The sequence below is a fragment of the Phodopus roborovskii genome, unplaced genomic scaffold, assembly GCF_943737965.1.
Source record: "Phodopus roborovskii unplaced genomic scaffold, PHOROB, whole genome shotgun sequence".
Taxonomy (NCBI): domain Eukaryota; kingdom Metazoa; phylum Chordata; class Mammalia; order Rodentia; family Cricetidae; genus Phodopus; species Phodopus roborovskii.
Window position 1 is genome coordinate 5,495,699 of NW_026126461.1, and position 17,778 is coordinate 5,513,476.

Consider the following 17,778-nt stretch of genomic DNA (forward strand, 5'->3'; position numbering starts at 1 on the left):
TGGCCTATGCTCCCTGCTGCTTTAGCCTGTCTCTGGCTCCAGCAGAACCAAGCAAGTCCTCCTAGAAACATACTCCTGGGGGGGTCTGTCACCTACATGCTGCAATGTAGGACAATAAAATGTGGGCATGCTTTATGATTTTCACTTTTAACAAACTGTTTTAGTGCTTTATTCATTCTGGTTCCAGGAATCTGGTCTATGGATATTCACACAAGGCAACAGTTATTAAGTAAGGGGTTGTACAGTACGAGGCCCGAGATCAGACTGGGTGAACACATGCACATACTGAGGAGCTCGTGAGGAAATGGGTTCAGTGTGAACCCTGATCCAGGCAGCACCAGTGTGTCTTCACATTCTGCAACCAGCATAGACTTCATTCCAGCCGGGAGGAGCAGTGTGTGAACCTGCTATGTCCCCTGGCCCATCTCATGGACCTCCATGCAGGACATAGGCCTCTCCTGCTCAAGGACCTCTGCTACTCCCTTGTTCTACTTGGAACAACCCTAGCTAGAGTCCCTTTCTGTCTGCTGTTTGAAAATAGCCTTTCCTGTTGCAGCTGCCCAGATGGCTTACAGACTCCTATCTAACATAGTTCAGCAATGGTTTGTACAGTCATGCTAACCTCCCAGGTCATCTCCCTTGGCTCACGTCTCACTTAGACAACAAGATCCCAGAGAGCAGGCACCTCTTCTCACTGTGTCCGACTGACTCCCAATGGGCATTAATTAGCAGGTGTGTGGCACTCAGAGCAGCCAGAGCCTAAGCACACGCAAGGACTGGGTCACACCAGCTGCTGGTGCAGCCAGGCTGCACACAACAGGAACACTTTCTACTCACATGCCCCTACAATTCCCAACTACATTTCCCAGTGAGGGACAGGTGAGTGTGGATTGTAATGCTTCTTGATCTTAGAGAAGACATTTCTAATAGTATGAACAGGGGACAGATAGCTGCATGAAGACCATGATCAAAATGCATTATTTATGTCTTAGTGCTTTTCTGTGCCTCTAAATAAGGTGATTATAATAGAATAAGCAGGGGACAGATAGCTGCAGGGAAAGGAAGACCATGACAAACAGGAGTTCCCAGGTATACAAGTATCATGATCTTCTTTGCACAGACCCAAGATCTACTGGTCAGTCCTGAAGTGAGGGCTTACACATAGCCCTCTGTCCTGAAGGTGAGTATATAAGACTTGTGTACTTGCTCTGAAGGATGGCAGCATAGAACCTCTTTTGTTTTCTCTGGGACATCAGTACATTCACTGAAACAAACTGGAACCAACTGGGCAGGTACTATTCACAGACCAACAACTAGAACCCTGGCCTTCAAACAGCATGTTCACAGTGAGAACTCCCTCCAGGTCAGTTCTGACAGCTTCCTTTTTCCTGGACACTAGTATTTTAGATTGATGGGGTGATCCCAGGTGAGGTGAGGACTTAACCTAGGAGAGAAGAGCTGGGAGGACCTTCCTGGGGTGGGGAGGGCTGTACCCTGCTGTTTGTCCACCAGCAGGTGGGGCCAGCACTAGTTTGTTCACTGAAGTATAACTAGCTGAGCTCCTTACTCTTCCTCTGCCCAGCTTGACATACTGGTGGGAAACAATCTGGAAGGCTCCAAGGCCCCATGATGCCTATGGGCAGTAGAAAACAGGCAGAAACATGCCATCACCACTGAAGAACAGGGCATTTTAAAACCCACCTTCAGAGAAGCTCTGGGTATAACCCTGAAATGCCAGGCCAGACAGTTCTCTCACTTGGGCCCAATGGCAGCTGTCTGGGGGGGGGGGGGGACTAAGCCAGAGAGCAGGACCTGACTAGCCATTCAAGTCCCCCACCTCTAGGTGGCCGGGCCTGGCATGTACCAGGGATACTGAACAGGATTGCATAAGGGAATTGTGTTGGGTTAAGACACATTTGTTAGAAGTGTCAGAGTGCAGGGTGTGTGTGTGTGTATGTGTTAGGATGGGGTAGGGTGGGTGGGGTCTTACCTGCTCCCTGACATACCTGTGACATCCAGGGGTCGCTTTTTTAGAGCAGTTGCCACAGGGCCATCTTTCCTGCGCAACAGGGGGCTGCTCCGTCTCTCAGCTACTTTCTGCTTAAGCCTTGACCGTAATTTCAGGTTGGGCTCAGAAGCTGTACAGAAGGAGATGTCGTTTTAGCCAGGCAGACACAGCTAGGGTCAAGGTCGTCACAACAGTGGTTTAAAAGATGCACAGCTGGTAAATTTCCACTTAAGTGCAGCATGGAAGCAGGGCTCTTCTGATAGTCAGCTCAGGCTCCCGTTAGCCCCGTTAGTGGGTGCAGTGCACTGGGAGACAGGGCAATATGTATGTGCTTCCATTCCACCCTGATGACATGAGCACAGTCTCACTGTCTGATTTATTGGGCATAGCAAGAAAGCACTGAAGTGTGACAATCACTCAATGAAGGTGTCCCTTAATATAATGGTCTCCTAAACAATTCTCCTGTGACTTTAAAGTAGAGCTGCTTTGAACCCGAGTGTGCTGACAGAGGCACCTTTCAGGCTGTCAACTGTGACATCATAGCAGCTTCCAAATCACTAGCTTTGTTGTTCACCCAAAGACACCTGCATCTCACAATCTGGGAACAAACACTAGCCAGATCCTGGTAGCCTCTGTGAAGGCCAACTGAAGCTGCAAAACTCGAGGGGTAGGACTGGCCGGACTGCTTCTCCACACTGAAGTACAGCTAAGACCGACATTCTTTGCTGACACTGGTTAAAAGGCACAGCTGAGGTTGGGACCTGGCTTGCTTTTTGTAAAAGCTGTGCAGACAAAGTTATCTAGGAACCTGAAACTGTGAGACCATGTTGGAACTCTGTCCCCTGCAGGGAAGTGCAGGCCCATTTCATCTCTATTCCTGGGGCGGCATAAGCCTGGAACTGCAGTGGTCTAGAGGGAAACTCAGTGGGAAACCCCGATGTGCAGGCACACTGGACTCTGCAGCCCTCAGCTCCCAGAGAAGTATAGCTTGGGAGAGCCAAGCTAGCCCACCTGCCAGTACCCCGTGTCTGTCCCATCAAGCATGGGCAACTTGTTGATATGTGAAGTTGTGAGATGTCACCTTAACCTCTCTGACTCCTGGGAGACATCCCCTATGGGGCAACACACACAGTCAGCCAGATCAGGACTCAGAGAGGACTGGGTTCTGAGGAGGAGGTCTGGGGAAACTCTAGCCTGAGTCACATAGGCAGCTGAAGCTTCTTTTGGAAAAGGCTGAGGCAAAGTGCAGATTGAAGATTGTTGAGGAGAGTGGAACTAAGCAGGTTTCCTAAACAAACTGCAGAGTTAAGATTGTTAGGAAGAGTGGAACTAAGGAGGTTTCTGGAACAGCTTCCCAGAGAGTGAAGGCAGGCTGGGTCTGACAGGTTCACAAAAAAGACAAGAAACGCACACTGACAAAAACTGCCACCATGCCACAGCCAATTTCCACACTGTAGGAAGGCCCTATGTAGTGTCGAGTGAATACTGACTGAGTCTGTGTTCTTAAATGTCCTGGTATACTCTTTATTCCATATACATTTTTTTTTTTTAAGAGAAAATGGATGAGGACAAGCACAAACTATAGGAAGGATTCTGTCAATTAGAGTATGTATCAGTGACCCAATCAAGTCCTTGTTACACCTTAGCCTTGTGAGTATGTTGAAAAGCACTGTCTGCGTCTTTAAAATGGCCTTACAGACCCAGCAAGGATAACTTAAAATTTTAATTTTTTCTACTTTTTTTTTATGTGAATAGGTGTTTTCCCTTCATATGTTAGTATATACACATGCACACAGTGTCTCCTGAGGTCAGAAGAGGGTGTCAGATTCCCCTGGGACTGGAGTTACAGATAGTTGTGAGCTGACATATGGGTGCTGGAAAGCGAACCTGAAAGATCAGCCACTAATCTTAAGCACCTAGCCATTTGTCCATCCTTGAAGGTAATTCTTTAGGGTACCCAGAAGCAGTGGGAAGGGACCAGGCTCCACCTCATCTGAGACCACAGGCACAATTCTGACGGAAGGGGGACTCTGCAGTAGAGACATCTCTGCTGTCAATAATACAGAAAGAACAAGGCCTCAATCAGGAAGCTAGAGCTGGGCTACGGGAGAAGACTGACAATGGAGCCTATATTTGGAAAACTAACTAGTTCTGAGCTCCTCGAAGCAGGTGAAGGTGAGGGCAGCAGGGCCTGGGATATCAAGGGACTTGATACTCAGCAGGTGCACACAGATGCCATAGGCCTGGTCTACTGAACTGGGTTATTTCCACGTGGCCCTCTGCTGACAAGTCACAGGATGGAAGGAGTCCAGACCATCTAAGAGCTGGGGGAAGTGGAGCAAAGTCTTCCTCTAGGTCTGCCTTGACTCACTCAACTGCTTCTCAGAGCAACTGCAGGGTAAGGGAGGAAGAGTGTCCTCTAAGCCACTAACATGTGAAGCAGCTGGGGATGGACTCAGAGAAAGCTCAGACAAGCTGCATGCTATTTTCATGAGAGAAGGAAGAAAGACAAAGCGTATGAGTGAGCAGCCATCCCAGGAAGCCCACCAAGGCCTGTGCAAATATGCCTGGAGTACAGAAGAAAGCAGCACAAGATTGCTATGGGTTTATTTCACTTTGTATAAAGATTAAAATCCTTTAAGGACTGAGATAGGAAAACTCTATGAAAGCCAACACAAATTAGTATAAAGTCGGAGCCAGGGACTATTCAGATAGTTATTTTAGCCTATCGTTTGTAACTTGATCATGGTACGTCATGCAGGAAACCTTACTCACTGTGTCTTTTGTATCATCACTTCATCAGAAACACACAGAAGTGTGCTTAGCATTGACAACATCAAGGGATGGAAGCAGCCATATTCAGTGTTCTGCAGGCCACTTCCCTGAATACCATAGGAAATTAAATGCTTTCTCTTGAATCCTTATTATTAATATTATTCATGAGCTGATGGTGCCTCTTAAAATTTGGAATGTAACCAAACCTTAATTAAGGTTTTCTGGAGCCTCTCCAGAGTGTGAAAGTATTCTTTTCTCTATTCTCAGGGTGTGGGGTCTGTAGGTGGGCTATATGACAAGGCTAGAAGTCAACAAATCAGTGACTTGTCTTCCAACAGTCCCCAGAGAAATGCAACCTAACACAGGGAACAACGTGGATAGACTGAGTCTCCTGGAGAAGCCTTAGAGGCCCGTGGACAACCACAGAGGGCCATGTGGCTGTGGTGACCAGCAGTGGTTAGGGGGGGTCTAAGTGTCCTGTCTCCTGTTTTGACAATAGCTCAGGGTGGATGCTACCAATTACTGGCAGGCCCCTGAGCCTAGGAGCCCACACCACCGTCTGTAGGAAAGGAACAATAGCTTGCAGTTATGCTGCTTTAGAACTCTAGGCCAGACAGGACAGTAGATGCACTGTCTCTTCAGTTGACTTCTGGAGGAAGTTGTCTCATGGATGTGTTCAGGATGTTCTATCCTTTGGTGGGAGCTAACTACTCTGCACTTAGGCTGTGTCTTCATCTTTCTATAGCAAGACCTTATCCACCAGAAATGTAACAAACCTGACATGGCCATTCCATCTCACACACTTCAAGTCCTATTTAGGCCGAGCTAAAATGCCCCTCCATTCAATGGCCAGCCTCTGGTTTCTGTTTGTTCAAAGTCATGGCAAATCACACCTGGCAGCCCAGTGTCCTCTGAAACTTCCTAGTCTAGGAAGGTGTAAAAGGTGAGCCTGTTTGTCTCTGAGGTGCCTTGTGAAGTAGTCACTGCACAGGGCTCTAGTGCAGCCTTGCTTAGAGCTTAGAGTGAACAGAAACTTGGGATTTCACTGACTTTTTTAGTAAAAGCTCATTTCTGAGGACGCCCAAGAGCCCCCTGCACTATCATGCAGGTTGAGACTGCACCTCCACTACATAGGCTGAAGCTATGCAGCTCCACACCCTCTGAAGCAGTTTCCAGAAAGCCCACCTTTCTTGCCATCTCAGTGCACTGTCCACAGCCTCTTCAGCCCTGCTCCAAAGTCTCCGTCCTCTACAACCATTATTCAAGAAAACCAAGGCTGTCCAGGCTTGTCTTGTGTTCTAGCACACTCCTCTTGTTTTCATAACAGTCTAGTCCATAAGACAGCTGATGCACAAAGCTGCAGGCCAGCAGGGGTGTCCCTGCAGGACCGAGCACGTCTTCCTCATGAGGACTTGCCTTCACTCTAGGCACCTTGATCATCCCTGTCTGGGTGCTACCCAAAGGCTGTATAGAGGCTTACACACTCGCCGTCTTGGCCAGCACATCCATAGGAGCTATCTTAGTCCTTGAACTACCTTACTGTTCTGTACTGCAGAGCAGAGCACATTCCCAAGAGGGGATTACCCAAGGTGTTCTGGGGATGAAGCCAAGCTCTACAGTGCAGGAGGATATGTATGTGGCTTATTGCTTTTGGGTTAAAACACGCAGGGAAGCTTAGGGTCATTTTAAAGAGTGTCTGAATGCAAAAGCCAGTTTCCTAAACTAGCATAAGATATCAAAGTACTACCGTGGTTCAACAGAAACCCTGAACTGCCATCAGGATGGGGGAAACCCAGGCAGCAGACTGCACACTGACCTGTTTTCCTAAGAGGGAAGTCATCTTTGGCATCGTACATTCCCAAGACTGGGTGGTTGTAGGAGGCTGATACCCCACTCTGGGGTGGAGAGCTCTGGTCAAGGGAGCTGTGCTGTGTCTTCCTGGAAAGAGGCAAAGACAGATATCAGCGTGTCCAGGCATCCCAAGCCTCAGGATACCAAATTCTGAAGCATGACCTTTTGTTAGCCCCTCTTCTCCAGGTGTGAGGTGGGAGTAAACTAAAACAAACAAGCTACAGTGCCCACAGCCCGTCGGTGTGCCCTAAGGCCCAGCCCTGTCCTCTGGGATTCTGAAGCCCTCAGAGGGCTTGTCTTCAGGGTGTAAGCAGTGGAAGATCAGTGGGCCCAGACAGGAGATGTTACGTTACAGGAAAGGCTGTAGGCAGGGAGATGGGGTCAGCATGGACTCCTAGCAGATGGTGGTAATGCCCACATCTGCCTGTCCCTCAAGCACGGGGCCCCTTGAGGATTTTTCTTTTGCAGAATATGTCCATCATGCATGTCCACTCAACAAATCCCCTGGCCATCTCCTTTTTGGGACAGTTCACCAGTAGACCTCTAGTAACCCTGGGAGTTACTAGAGGAAGTGAACTTCTAATGGCCACGCAAAACTCCAAGTCCTAAAAATGGTCAGATGGGAAAGATTGCAAGTGGATGGACGCTCAGAGCAGGGAGGAGGAGGCAACAGCAGGAATTGGGCTGCAGGCCACCTCAGATGACCTATAGCCAGGCCTTCCTCTGAACTCTGAGAGCATGAAACGTTCTGTGGTCTTGAAGGCATCTGCTCAAAGACTCAAAACACATTTGCCCATTTTCTAGTTTAGACTTTGGCAAATGATTTATTTGAATACACAGCATCCACACATCTGGAGTTATGTGAACCTAGAGTGGGAGATCTCAGACATGCACAAGTGTATATTCAAATATTTGAAAGCATATAATGCAAAGTATGGACTGAAGGGATTCTCAGACAAATCTAAGAGGGCAGCCACGAAGACTTCTTCAATGAAAGTTACAATAGGGTCCTTGGCATCCCTTTTCTCTTCCCTACAAACACAAATGGAGTGTGCATGTGCGTGTGTGAGTGTGTTCATGTATGTGGGTTAAAAAAGATAGGAAAACAATTTAAATATGGTAATTAAAAGAAATACAATAAACATAGCATTGTTATGTTTCATGACAGGGGTTCTTCCTACTGAAGAACAGTTGGAAAGCTGGTCACTCCAGATCTAGTAGATCTCTCCTTATTAGCTCATCTCTCAAGACGCTATCACTATTAATACTCCCTTTCCTGGCCAGCCCGTAAGTGAGCTGAAACAAGAGGCTGCCGTGGATCACCTGCCTTGAGCCAGGCCCACAGTTCTCACTGCTACCTACTGCCTTGTCCTCTAGGAGCACCTCAGGAACTGCTGCTGCTGTGCTGGACAGCCAGTGGGACCTTTGTGGGAGTCCAGAGATTACAGAAGCAGACCTTCATGCCCCCATAACCAGCTCACTTATAAGGAGCAGCCCCTTACCCATGGTTCTTGGCATTTCTCCCTCTGCACGCCAGGAACAAGCTTCCACTTGGGAAGAAATGCCAGCAGATAGCCTTTGTGTGGCCTCCAAATGCCAGGCCAACTCACCTCATCCTGGAATAAATTCACTGAGGAAGGATCCTATCCCTGACTAAGTTTGTACCCCCTAATTCCTACACCCCATGCCCTATCACTGACACCTATTTACACACCCACCATGTAAGTTTATAACTTCATACTCAACCCCCTCTACAGACTCACATACCCTTGTATCTCAAAGGTTAGGACCACAGAACAGCTTCTGCCTCTCCTTGACTTCTAGCCTAGGGTTGGCAGGAAGATGATGGTTCACTGAGCAGGCCTTTTTAAAGAGGAAGTCTTTGGAGCTAGGGGATGTACCTCAGTGAAAAAGTACCTGCCTAGCATGTGTGAGGACTGGGGTTCAATTCCCAGCAGCATCCCCAGCACCACCACAAACAATAAATAGAAAAATAGAAATAAAGGCAGTTCTCATATTACTGTAGATAGGGAAACAAATAATTGCTGTTTTCTTCGTAAATGCCACCTTGAATATGGAATACAACAACACAAAATCAAGCATTTAAATTCTAACAACTGGCCTTTCCCATTACATCAGATTTATACCAGTGATTTAAAATAAATAAATCTCTTTAATCAAGTGTTAACATCAGAGTCCAACAGAAATGTGTGAGCTATACATGTAATTTACATTTTCTAGTAGCTACATAAAAATGAGAAAAAGAAATGGGTGAAATTAACTTTAGTATTCTACTTAACCTGAGATATAAAAATAATATTTCAACATATAATTAACATGAAGCTTATTCATGTGGTCTGGATTTTCTGCAAGTCTCAATTTCAAAGCCTGGGAGCTAATGCATGGATGGCCACATTGCATTGTGCAGGCTCAGAAGGAGAAGTTGTAAGGCTCAAATTGTGGATGCTCTCTGCCCTACAAGTATTATCACCACCAATCAGGCTTTGAACAGTTCCAATCTCAGACTGCCCCCTTTGTCCCTTTGCTGGTGATTCTCCAGCTTTGTTTTGCTGAGTCCAGTTTCACATGACTAGAGTGGGGAGGGGTGGCTATGTATGTGTCTGCCCTGCCTAAGGCCACCGTGTGTAAGGTCTCCTTCCTGCTGCACAACTGCAGTACATGGTGACCCAACCTATTAGTCCTCTCAGTGCTATGGGCTTGTGGGTCGTTTCTGTTTCACCTGCTAAAACCACAAAGATTAAGCCTGGGTGTGTACTTGCATTCCTGGTTAAATACTAGAAAGCACACTGCTGGGTGGTAATAGCATTCTAAGATCTGTTAAACCATTTGCAATGGACCTTACCATTTAATTTCCCCCAAGCCAACTGTGCAGGAATAGCCACCCTGATGTTGCCACCCCTAGTCTGTTAAAGTTTAGCTAGCCCTGTAGGTGAGAAGTGGCATCTCACTGGGATGGTAATCCACACGGCTTATTTTGTGGCATACCGGTTCACATCTTTGCCACACGTGTGTTAAGTTGCAGTAGCTTCACAAGCAATTTGCAGATGCACACTGAAGATGTCCTTCTCTTCAATTGCTCTCTTTTTTCTTGATAGGTGCCTTTCAAAGTGCTATTTTAAATGTTGATGGTGTCTGACTGTTTTTAGTAATGGGCTCACAACTCATGACACTGATGAAGAGACTTCACCAGTTGTTAAGGGTAATTTCACTGCTGGAAAGAAACCCCTCCCCTCATGTTTCCTTCTAGAGGTTTTGTTGGCCTAGCTCTCATGCTCAGACCTCACTGGCTTTTAGCTGCTACTGGCAATCAGCACATGGTGTGTGAAGCTAGGTAGTGGCTTGACTCTTTCTCTTGTCTTGCAATGGGTCAGCTACTGCACACAAGTGTTCCTTCCATGATGGTTGATTAGGATCCTTATGTGTTCATCAAACTCAATAAAATCAAGCTGGTTTCCTGGACGGTGTATCTAATATCAAGTGGTGCCCTTTCTAACCTGCTTGCTCCCAAACTGTTTCAGGGAAGGGAGTCTTGTGCAGGTTGGGACTCTTGGAGCATCCTGCTCAGGAAAAAGTTCTGGGAAAAGGCCTCCCATTCTCCCCTCCCCTCTAGGTATTATTCCTTTAATCTCTCAGCATGTACCCAATTCCCTTCCTCATAATGTCTCACCTGTAGCAGGCTACCTGCTTGCTGAATTCTCCTCCCAGCCACAGCCCCGTTCCTGTCATCCTTTCTCCTCATCCCTTTCTGTTTCAGCTCTCCCATCTGTCTATACAACTGTGACTGACCTTCTGGAGCCGTGACTCAACTCACAAATCCCACTTGCTGTAAAGAAAGGTGTCTCTTTGTAACAGCAACCCACAATGACATCCATAGGCCCTAAGTTGGACTGCTCCATCTTTTTGTGGACCCTAGCATCCACCTCCAAATCACCATCCCAACTGCTATTCTTGGCTGCATCTCCCTAACCATCCTTACACCTACGCGTAAATGTAGGGCAATGGGCTGCTACATGGCAGAAGCCAAGGCTTCTGACCTCTCCAACAGAGGCTGCAGACCGCACAGACTAATGCTCTCTAGCTTCTCAAATTGCCTTTCTCAAGGGCCCTCCTGCCCATGACCACTCATCACTCCTCCTCATGGGCTACCTGCCTCACCTTCTTCTGAGCTCCACAAAGACCAGTAGTCTACTTTAGTAGATTTGTAGTGTATGGAGCCACAGAGTATGCTAGGGACAATGAAGAGCCTCACTGTACAAATGTTAATCCCCAGGTCGTGTCATCCACACAAATAAAAGGGACACTTCAGTGTGACCAGTGGGGTTTTAGTAGAAACAGATGTTCATTTTCAAACTAGAAAGCTGTTTTTTCCCCTCAAATGAAATTAATGACTTCGTTCTGATTTAGGAAAACTATCCTATTGCTTCTTTCTAGCAATGAAATGACCCTTAAGGGCAACATAACATAATTTCAAATTAGCCATGTGCTTTGTGTGAGACCCAGCCAAGTCTCCTCAGTGGGCTCTATTCTGCACCACAAATGGCCCATGCTGGCGGGGCTTCCACAAACCGTTTTCACCCCGACAAGTTAGCTGCTTTTCTCTCTTGGGATGGCCAAGGTCCTGCTTTGGTCTGCCCGCTATGCATGTTCTGGCCCAGGTTCATAACTCTTCCCAGTTCTCCCCAACTCTCCCAAGGACCCAGTAACTAGATTGTAAAGATGTCAGGCCCAGAGGGAACTCCAATTCCCCCAAAAGGCAGTGTATATGTTCCAAAATGACAGTATAGGCTCAGCCCAAGCTGGACTATATAGAAGGATTGCTAAAAGTCTACAATCATCATTCCACAGAAACCTGTGAAAAGGGTTTCTGTTACTTCCGTTATCTCCCCTTGACTCTGGCAAAAGGGACTTGGGCTGTCCATTGGCATATACCTGTTGTTGCATATCAAAGCCCATGCTGGCTTCCATACTCCTTCAGTCTCTACTCATACTTGCTATGCATCTCAAGTCCACACTAGCCTCCTGGACCTTCTCACCTTCCCCATTCCTCCTCCTCTACATAATGCAACATTTCATCCCTCTCCACTTCATTCTTGCTCCTCTTGATGATAACCCTGTCCAGTCTGCCTCTTTTTCTCTTTACTCTGGATAATTCCAGATGTCTCTAACCACCCCCTCAAAAAAAAAAAAAAAAAAAAAAAAAAAAAAACATCCCTTAACCACGGATCATCAGTTTCTGTGGATTCTTTACTGTGCTGATGCCAAAGTGCTTATAAACTCTGACTGAGTATGATACTAAAATTGAGTAAGCAAGAGTAGAAAATTAGGAAAGAAGTCCTCTGCAAGTGGCTCCTATGGTGTTTAGGAAAGGCAACTGGCTACTGCCCGGAATGCTGTTTGGTACCCTGAAGATATCCACCTCTCATCTGGCCAACAGTGACACACACTGTCCCCAGAGCTCCTCCCTTCAGATCTGGTTATAGAGCTTTTGGCGGGGGTGCGGGGGTGTGGTGGTGGTGGTCAGCATCTCTACCACCCCTACATTACAAGGTCTTTGAAAAACTGGGTCCACTCAAACCTGTCCAAAGTGCTGAGTGAGTATGTCGTGCACCCAAGAGCAGGCTCAGGTCACTTACCCATACCAGTAGCGGGGATCGCTGGAAATGCAGTGGTTCAGGTTCCGGTGGGCCAGCGCCTTCTTCTTGTTGAGAACAAACTCCTGCAGCTTCATCTTCACCTCGGTGCTTGCTACGGCACCTGGGAGGAATATCAGAGAGAAGAGGAGGGGGGGAGTGTGTGCAGCAGGGAATGCAAGGTACAAAGGGTACACATGGGAAGCGGGGATGGGGTCTCCCTCTGCAGAGCTCTCTCAAGGCCAGGGAGCTTGAAGGGGAGGTCTTCTATCCAAATACTGCATGTCTGCACCCTACTGAAACATAGACTTCAGCATGGGAAAGGCTGCTGTTAGCTAACACAACTGATTTCTACAGGGAGTTTTTACATCCTTGCATTTAAATTTCAGTGTCAAATGTTGGAAGCATGGTGGCTCTACTCTTTCTACTGAACAAGTAGCAAATCTAAAATAGAGTTCCATGCAAACCAAATTTCCTATACAGCTGCCCAGGGGGACAAGGCCTGTTCTACTGGCAAGCCAGTAGCCAGTGTCCTACATACACTACAGTGATGGCTTTCTTAGCAACTAGTGCACCTCTGGCCCCCTGCCTGGTGTTACCCAGTCTTTTGGAAGGAAGATATTTCAATTCACTCAGGTGGAAATTGTGTACCCCAGGGCTTTCTTGTGACATGGTAATTGTTGCTGTAAGCTGTGTTAGAACACAAGATCCCAAAAATGGACAACATGAGGATTTCCCAACCTGCCACACACAGGCTGTGTTCCACAGATCTACTGTCCAATACCTCAGTACTGTGTCCACTCATCTTTCTGCTGAAGAATATGCTAAAGGTTCCTTTGAATACTATCACTCATTATTCAGACACCATCTTGGATGGTCCCTAATACCTCATGCAGCACATAGGACCAGTAGAGTGATCCTAGCACACAAACAGCCTCAAGATATTTTGCCAACACATTTTTTTTCACAATGTCTCTGCACATTGATAGCCTGCTTTTTCCACCAGGCATCAGGGGTTCACACCCTCTTCTCAGAGCTCAGGGTTAACTTCCTGCATGCAGACATTCCAGTGGTACCCTGAGGAGTTCTGGACAGCTGTGGGACCTACATTTACTATACTGCCTTGGCTTGACTTTATCACCTGGCTCAGTCCTTCCGGGGAGTTGGTGGGTGGGTGGGTGGGTGTGTGTGTGTGTGTGTGTGTGTGTGTGTGTGTGTGTGTGTGTTGAGCTATATGGCTGCTTTTGGAATTTACTGAGAGTCTAGACATTAGATTGTAGAAGAAAGGCTATAAGCGGGTATTCTCAGGCCAGGGGTCAGGTGAAGGTCTGGAGAGGTGAAGAGCACACATCCACCCTGCTCTCATTTCCTCTCAAAATCTGGACTGTCTGATGCCCCACACTACTTTTTATAAAGTCTGTTTTTCTTTGTCACAGAATGCCACACACTCCATATTTATTTATTTATTTATTTGTTTATTTATTTATTTGTTTATTTATTAATTAAAGCTCTGCCACTGATTTTTCTTCCAAAGGTTGGATAATCACTGGGCACTGAGGCTCTCGTCTGGCACTAGCAAACCCTCGGGTTCAATTCCAAGACCATCAACCAAAAAGGTAACCCTTTCAGCAAGCCTCTTGTTCTGACCCTGGGTTTGTTAGTGCCATTTTCCCGTTTTACCCTGCATGCTCTAGAGCCATTTCAGTGCAGGAACTGGAAGTGGTTACTATCAGAAAGTATCTCCTTCTCACCTTCAACACATGCCCAGGGCAGAGTTACTGCTGGTTACACACCCTCTGCTCCCACAAAGCAGTCCAACTGCCCAGGCTGACGTACTGTTCTACAAACCTGGAAGGTGGGAGATCTACAGACCCTATGACAGGCCACCATACTTCAATGCTAGTCACTTGCACTAGATTCCAACTGTCTGTCAACACATGGACTTGGAAAGATCCTGTGTTTGTGGAAATGTTTGCTCTACACGTGACACTCCTAGATACTCCTGAAAGCAACAGGTTAACATGGAACAGAAACACAAGCAACAGAAACCAAGAAAAGGATAATGCTTGCAAACGCACCAAGAATCTTTACAATCAACAATAAAGGAAATGCCCTGTGGTGTGGGGCAGAGAGCAAGTCCACAGAAGAGCTACTTGACAAGAGAAATGCAAGCCCAGATGGAAAGCAAACTTAACACCACTGCTAAACATACGAAAAGCGAAATTAGCATTTTCTCCACTACAATGACGAAAGTATCAGGGTTTTGTTTGTTGTTTTAATAGTTTGGAGGACGCTGCTGACAAACCAGATGATGTTGATGACATCAGTGGTAAAACTGACAATAGACAGACACCTCTCTAAGCCTTTCCAAATTGATGCTCAGATGGATAAAGGGCAAGAAGCCATGTAGGAAAGCAATGAGCTCTTGGTAATGCAGGATAAGGAAGGCCTGTAACTTTCCACAAACTAGCACCCCTCCCCAGAAAATGGGAGACTCCATGGCAGTTACTGAATTCAAGGGTGCTCATGGAGCTGGCCCCAGGAATCTTGTGGTCCTTGTGAGCCACACCCTCATCCTGATTCCATAGCATCACTTGGGTGAGTGGTGATGTGGGACAGCAGTCAGGTGGCAAGACTGAAGTTTAGGGTTTGAGGTTAGGTATCAACTTGGCCTGCAGATGACAACATCAAATCAAGTGCAGAGTCACAATTTCTGAAGTTCAGAGGGAATCACCTTGATTTTTGGGTTCCGTAAGGAGAATTAAGAAGGAAAGTTTTGTATGGCCTACTCTGTTTCCCTACTGTGGGTGCAGGCTCTCCTTCACGCATTTCTCTAGAATCAAAAGCTTAATAAATGAACAGCAAAATTGTTTTCTGTTTCTTTTAACCATATCCAAACTGATTATCACTTATCCACAAGACAGATTTTCAGAGCTCTTGAGAGATGCCAGCACTGTCTTAGCCAGTGGTGACAACATTGTTCATACACCAGCAGGCACCAAGGTGAGGTCTGAGGAAGCAGTCAAAGCCATGTAGAAAGAGGGAAGAAATAGCAGACCTGGATGGCAACAGGGTATGTGACGAGGCTGATGGGAGAGCAGGGGCTGGAGACCCAGTATGCAGGGTATAGTGCTGATCAGTCTGTCAGCACTTGGCTTCTGCTCGATAATCTTTCTCATCTTCCCTGTGCCTATGGGAAGGCATGGATTCACAAACAGGACAGAGCATCACCCTCAGGACTGGGTGACCAACCTGAGACCCCAGCCTTTGCACCTGTGTCTCTCTACTGCAGTGCTGTAGCCAGAGTCCAGGCAAAGCAAGGCACATGTCAGGCAAGGACTCTGTCACTGAGTACCACCCAGCCTGGCATCATGTCTGATTGGATCAAAATGGGGACACTCACCCATCAAGGCTGTGCTTGCAGCCAAAGGCACACCACAGTGCCATGCTATCTGCCCTCTGCTCAGGACAGACTTCCTGTTCTCGGAACTAAATGGCTAGCAGGTAGGTACCTTAGATTCCCATGAGTCTCCAAGTGGGAATGTGGTTGACAAAGGTAATGCTGCTGTTGCCTGAGAGGGAAAATGCCATGCACTCTTATGAACTCCCTGATGGTCAAATGAAGTTCATTATCTGTTAGCAATAAGTACACTGGAGTATGATAAAGAATTAATGTTTAACACTGTAGCTGGTTACAAATATATACAAAATTCATTAAATATTGAATAAAGCAAGCCAAACAAAACCTGAAGAAAGGAGTAAACAAATGCTTTGCACTGGTTCTTGAAATGTTCAGAAACTGAAGCTGCCTCCTGCCATTGGCATCTGATGGCATAAACAAGAATCTTCTTCATGGCTGAGTTGCCTAGGCCTGACATAAGAGCATCTCCTACTGATGGTCTGCTGGCTGCCTTCTCTCCACAGGGCTGCATTCTTAGGGCTTCGAAGCCTATGCAAATTTGCCAAAGACTCAACTGTGCAGTTTATTATTAATAATAAAACCCGACCACCCAAATCCACAAAGTGAAACCACGGCTGCTGCCTATGATGGGACTGGAGTGCAGCTGAGAACATTCCAACACTGGGTCAACAGAGGGCGGGGTGTAGCACACAGCACAGAAATCGTTTCTGACTCATAAACAGACCTGAGATGTTTTCTGAAGTCGTATTCTGTGAGCCTTGAGATAATATTTTTATTGGATCATTTCTGTAAACTCTGAGAAAGTATTTAGACGGAGTTGCTTTTCAGCAACTAGAAAAATTGTTATTTGTCGGTTGGCTGTAGCACAGACTGGCTAATGTTTAAAATTTGAACTGTAATCTTTTGATAAATAACCACTATTTCCCCTACTCCAACAACAACAACAACAACAAAACAGTAAATAGTATACACACCGGGCACACATGAGCCACAAACAAGGGGGCAGTCCCAGGGCTGGGATGAGTCCAGCCTAGGCATGTGCCAGTGGCATTTGGATCAGTGCATGTACCCTGAAGGACAGTCCTACCCTGCATGTACACAATTAAGTCCCTCACAGACTCCTATAAGGACAGGGTGATGGCTTCCAGCTGAAGGAAGGCAGCCCTCCATGAAGAGCATTAGGCAGGCCGTGCCTTACTTGGAGCCATACAACTTATCTAGACCTAGCATTCAGCACTGGGTGTAACTGAGAGCAGCTAAGGAGTCTGAAAATAAGATAACGAGTGACCTCACGTTCACTGCAGGTCAATTTACCAGAGAGGTTGGCCTGAGAGTGACAAATGTCAGATAGTCAATTACAGAGGCTGGATCTGTACAAATGCTACACACTTGTTGTTCCCAAGAAGTCTGCACTTTACCTGGGAAGGGCCTTCAGTTGCCTTTAAGGAATCTGCTCCCTAAGGTCACTGATGAGTGAGATGTGACAGTCTAGGTACATCATTCAGGATTAGCATTTCCTCCCAAAGACTGGCAAGGAAACTATCGTGAAAGTCTATCAGTTAAAGTGAAAAAGATTAAATATGTTCATATTTCAAGAGTGGAATATCACCTTACTGATGATTCTAAGTGTTAATTTTGTGCATGAAACAATTCTTAGAATTTACAAATCATGGAATAGAGAAATAAATTGACAAGAGAGTAAATTAGCAATAAATTTAAAATATATGTTTTGAAACCAATAATTTTTAAAATATACAAAATTATACTGGCATATTAGACTACTTCCTGATTTAAATTTAGAATTAATTTGGCATAACAATCTTTACACTAAAGATATGCTTGAAAGTGAATTCAAGTGAATTACATTTACTTGATAGTCATTTAATCCTTTTTAAAACATAAGGACTTTGTCTTAGGAAAGTCCCATTTGTAAATACTTCTAACCTAATGAGGATTCATTAAAGGTAAGATGTCAATCACGCATCCTAACGCTTACATAAAGGCAAACCTCCAAAGCTAAATCTATTCTTTCAATCCAGACAAGATGCAGACCCCAAACAGAGCAAAGAGAG

The 17,778-nt window shown here is 46.2% G+C and overlaps 1 protein-coding gene across 7 annotated transcripts in view; it reads right to left on the reverse strand.

Annotated features, from left to right (window-relative positions):
* Positions 1-17,778, reverse strand: part of Hdac4 (histone deacetylase 4) — a 243,446-nt gene that overhangs the window by 54,176 nt on the left and 171,492 nt on the right. For all 7 annotated transcript variants that reach the window (XM_051190805.1, XM_051190804.1, XM_051190803.1 and 4 more), the window contains 3 exons: positions 12,289-12,409; positions 6,600-6,721; positions 2,007-2,138 (listed from right to left, as the gene is read on the reverse strand). In XM_051190805.1, the coding sequence (XP_051046762.1) occupies positions 2,007-2,138; positions 6,600-6,721; positions 12,289-12,409 (375 nt within the window). The remainder of the gene's footprint in view (positions 1-2,006; positions 2,139-6,599; positions 6,722-12,288; positions 12,410-17,778) is intronic.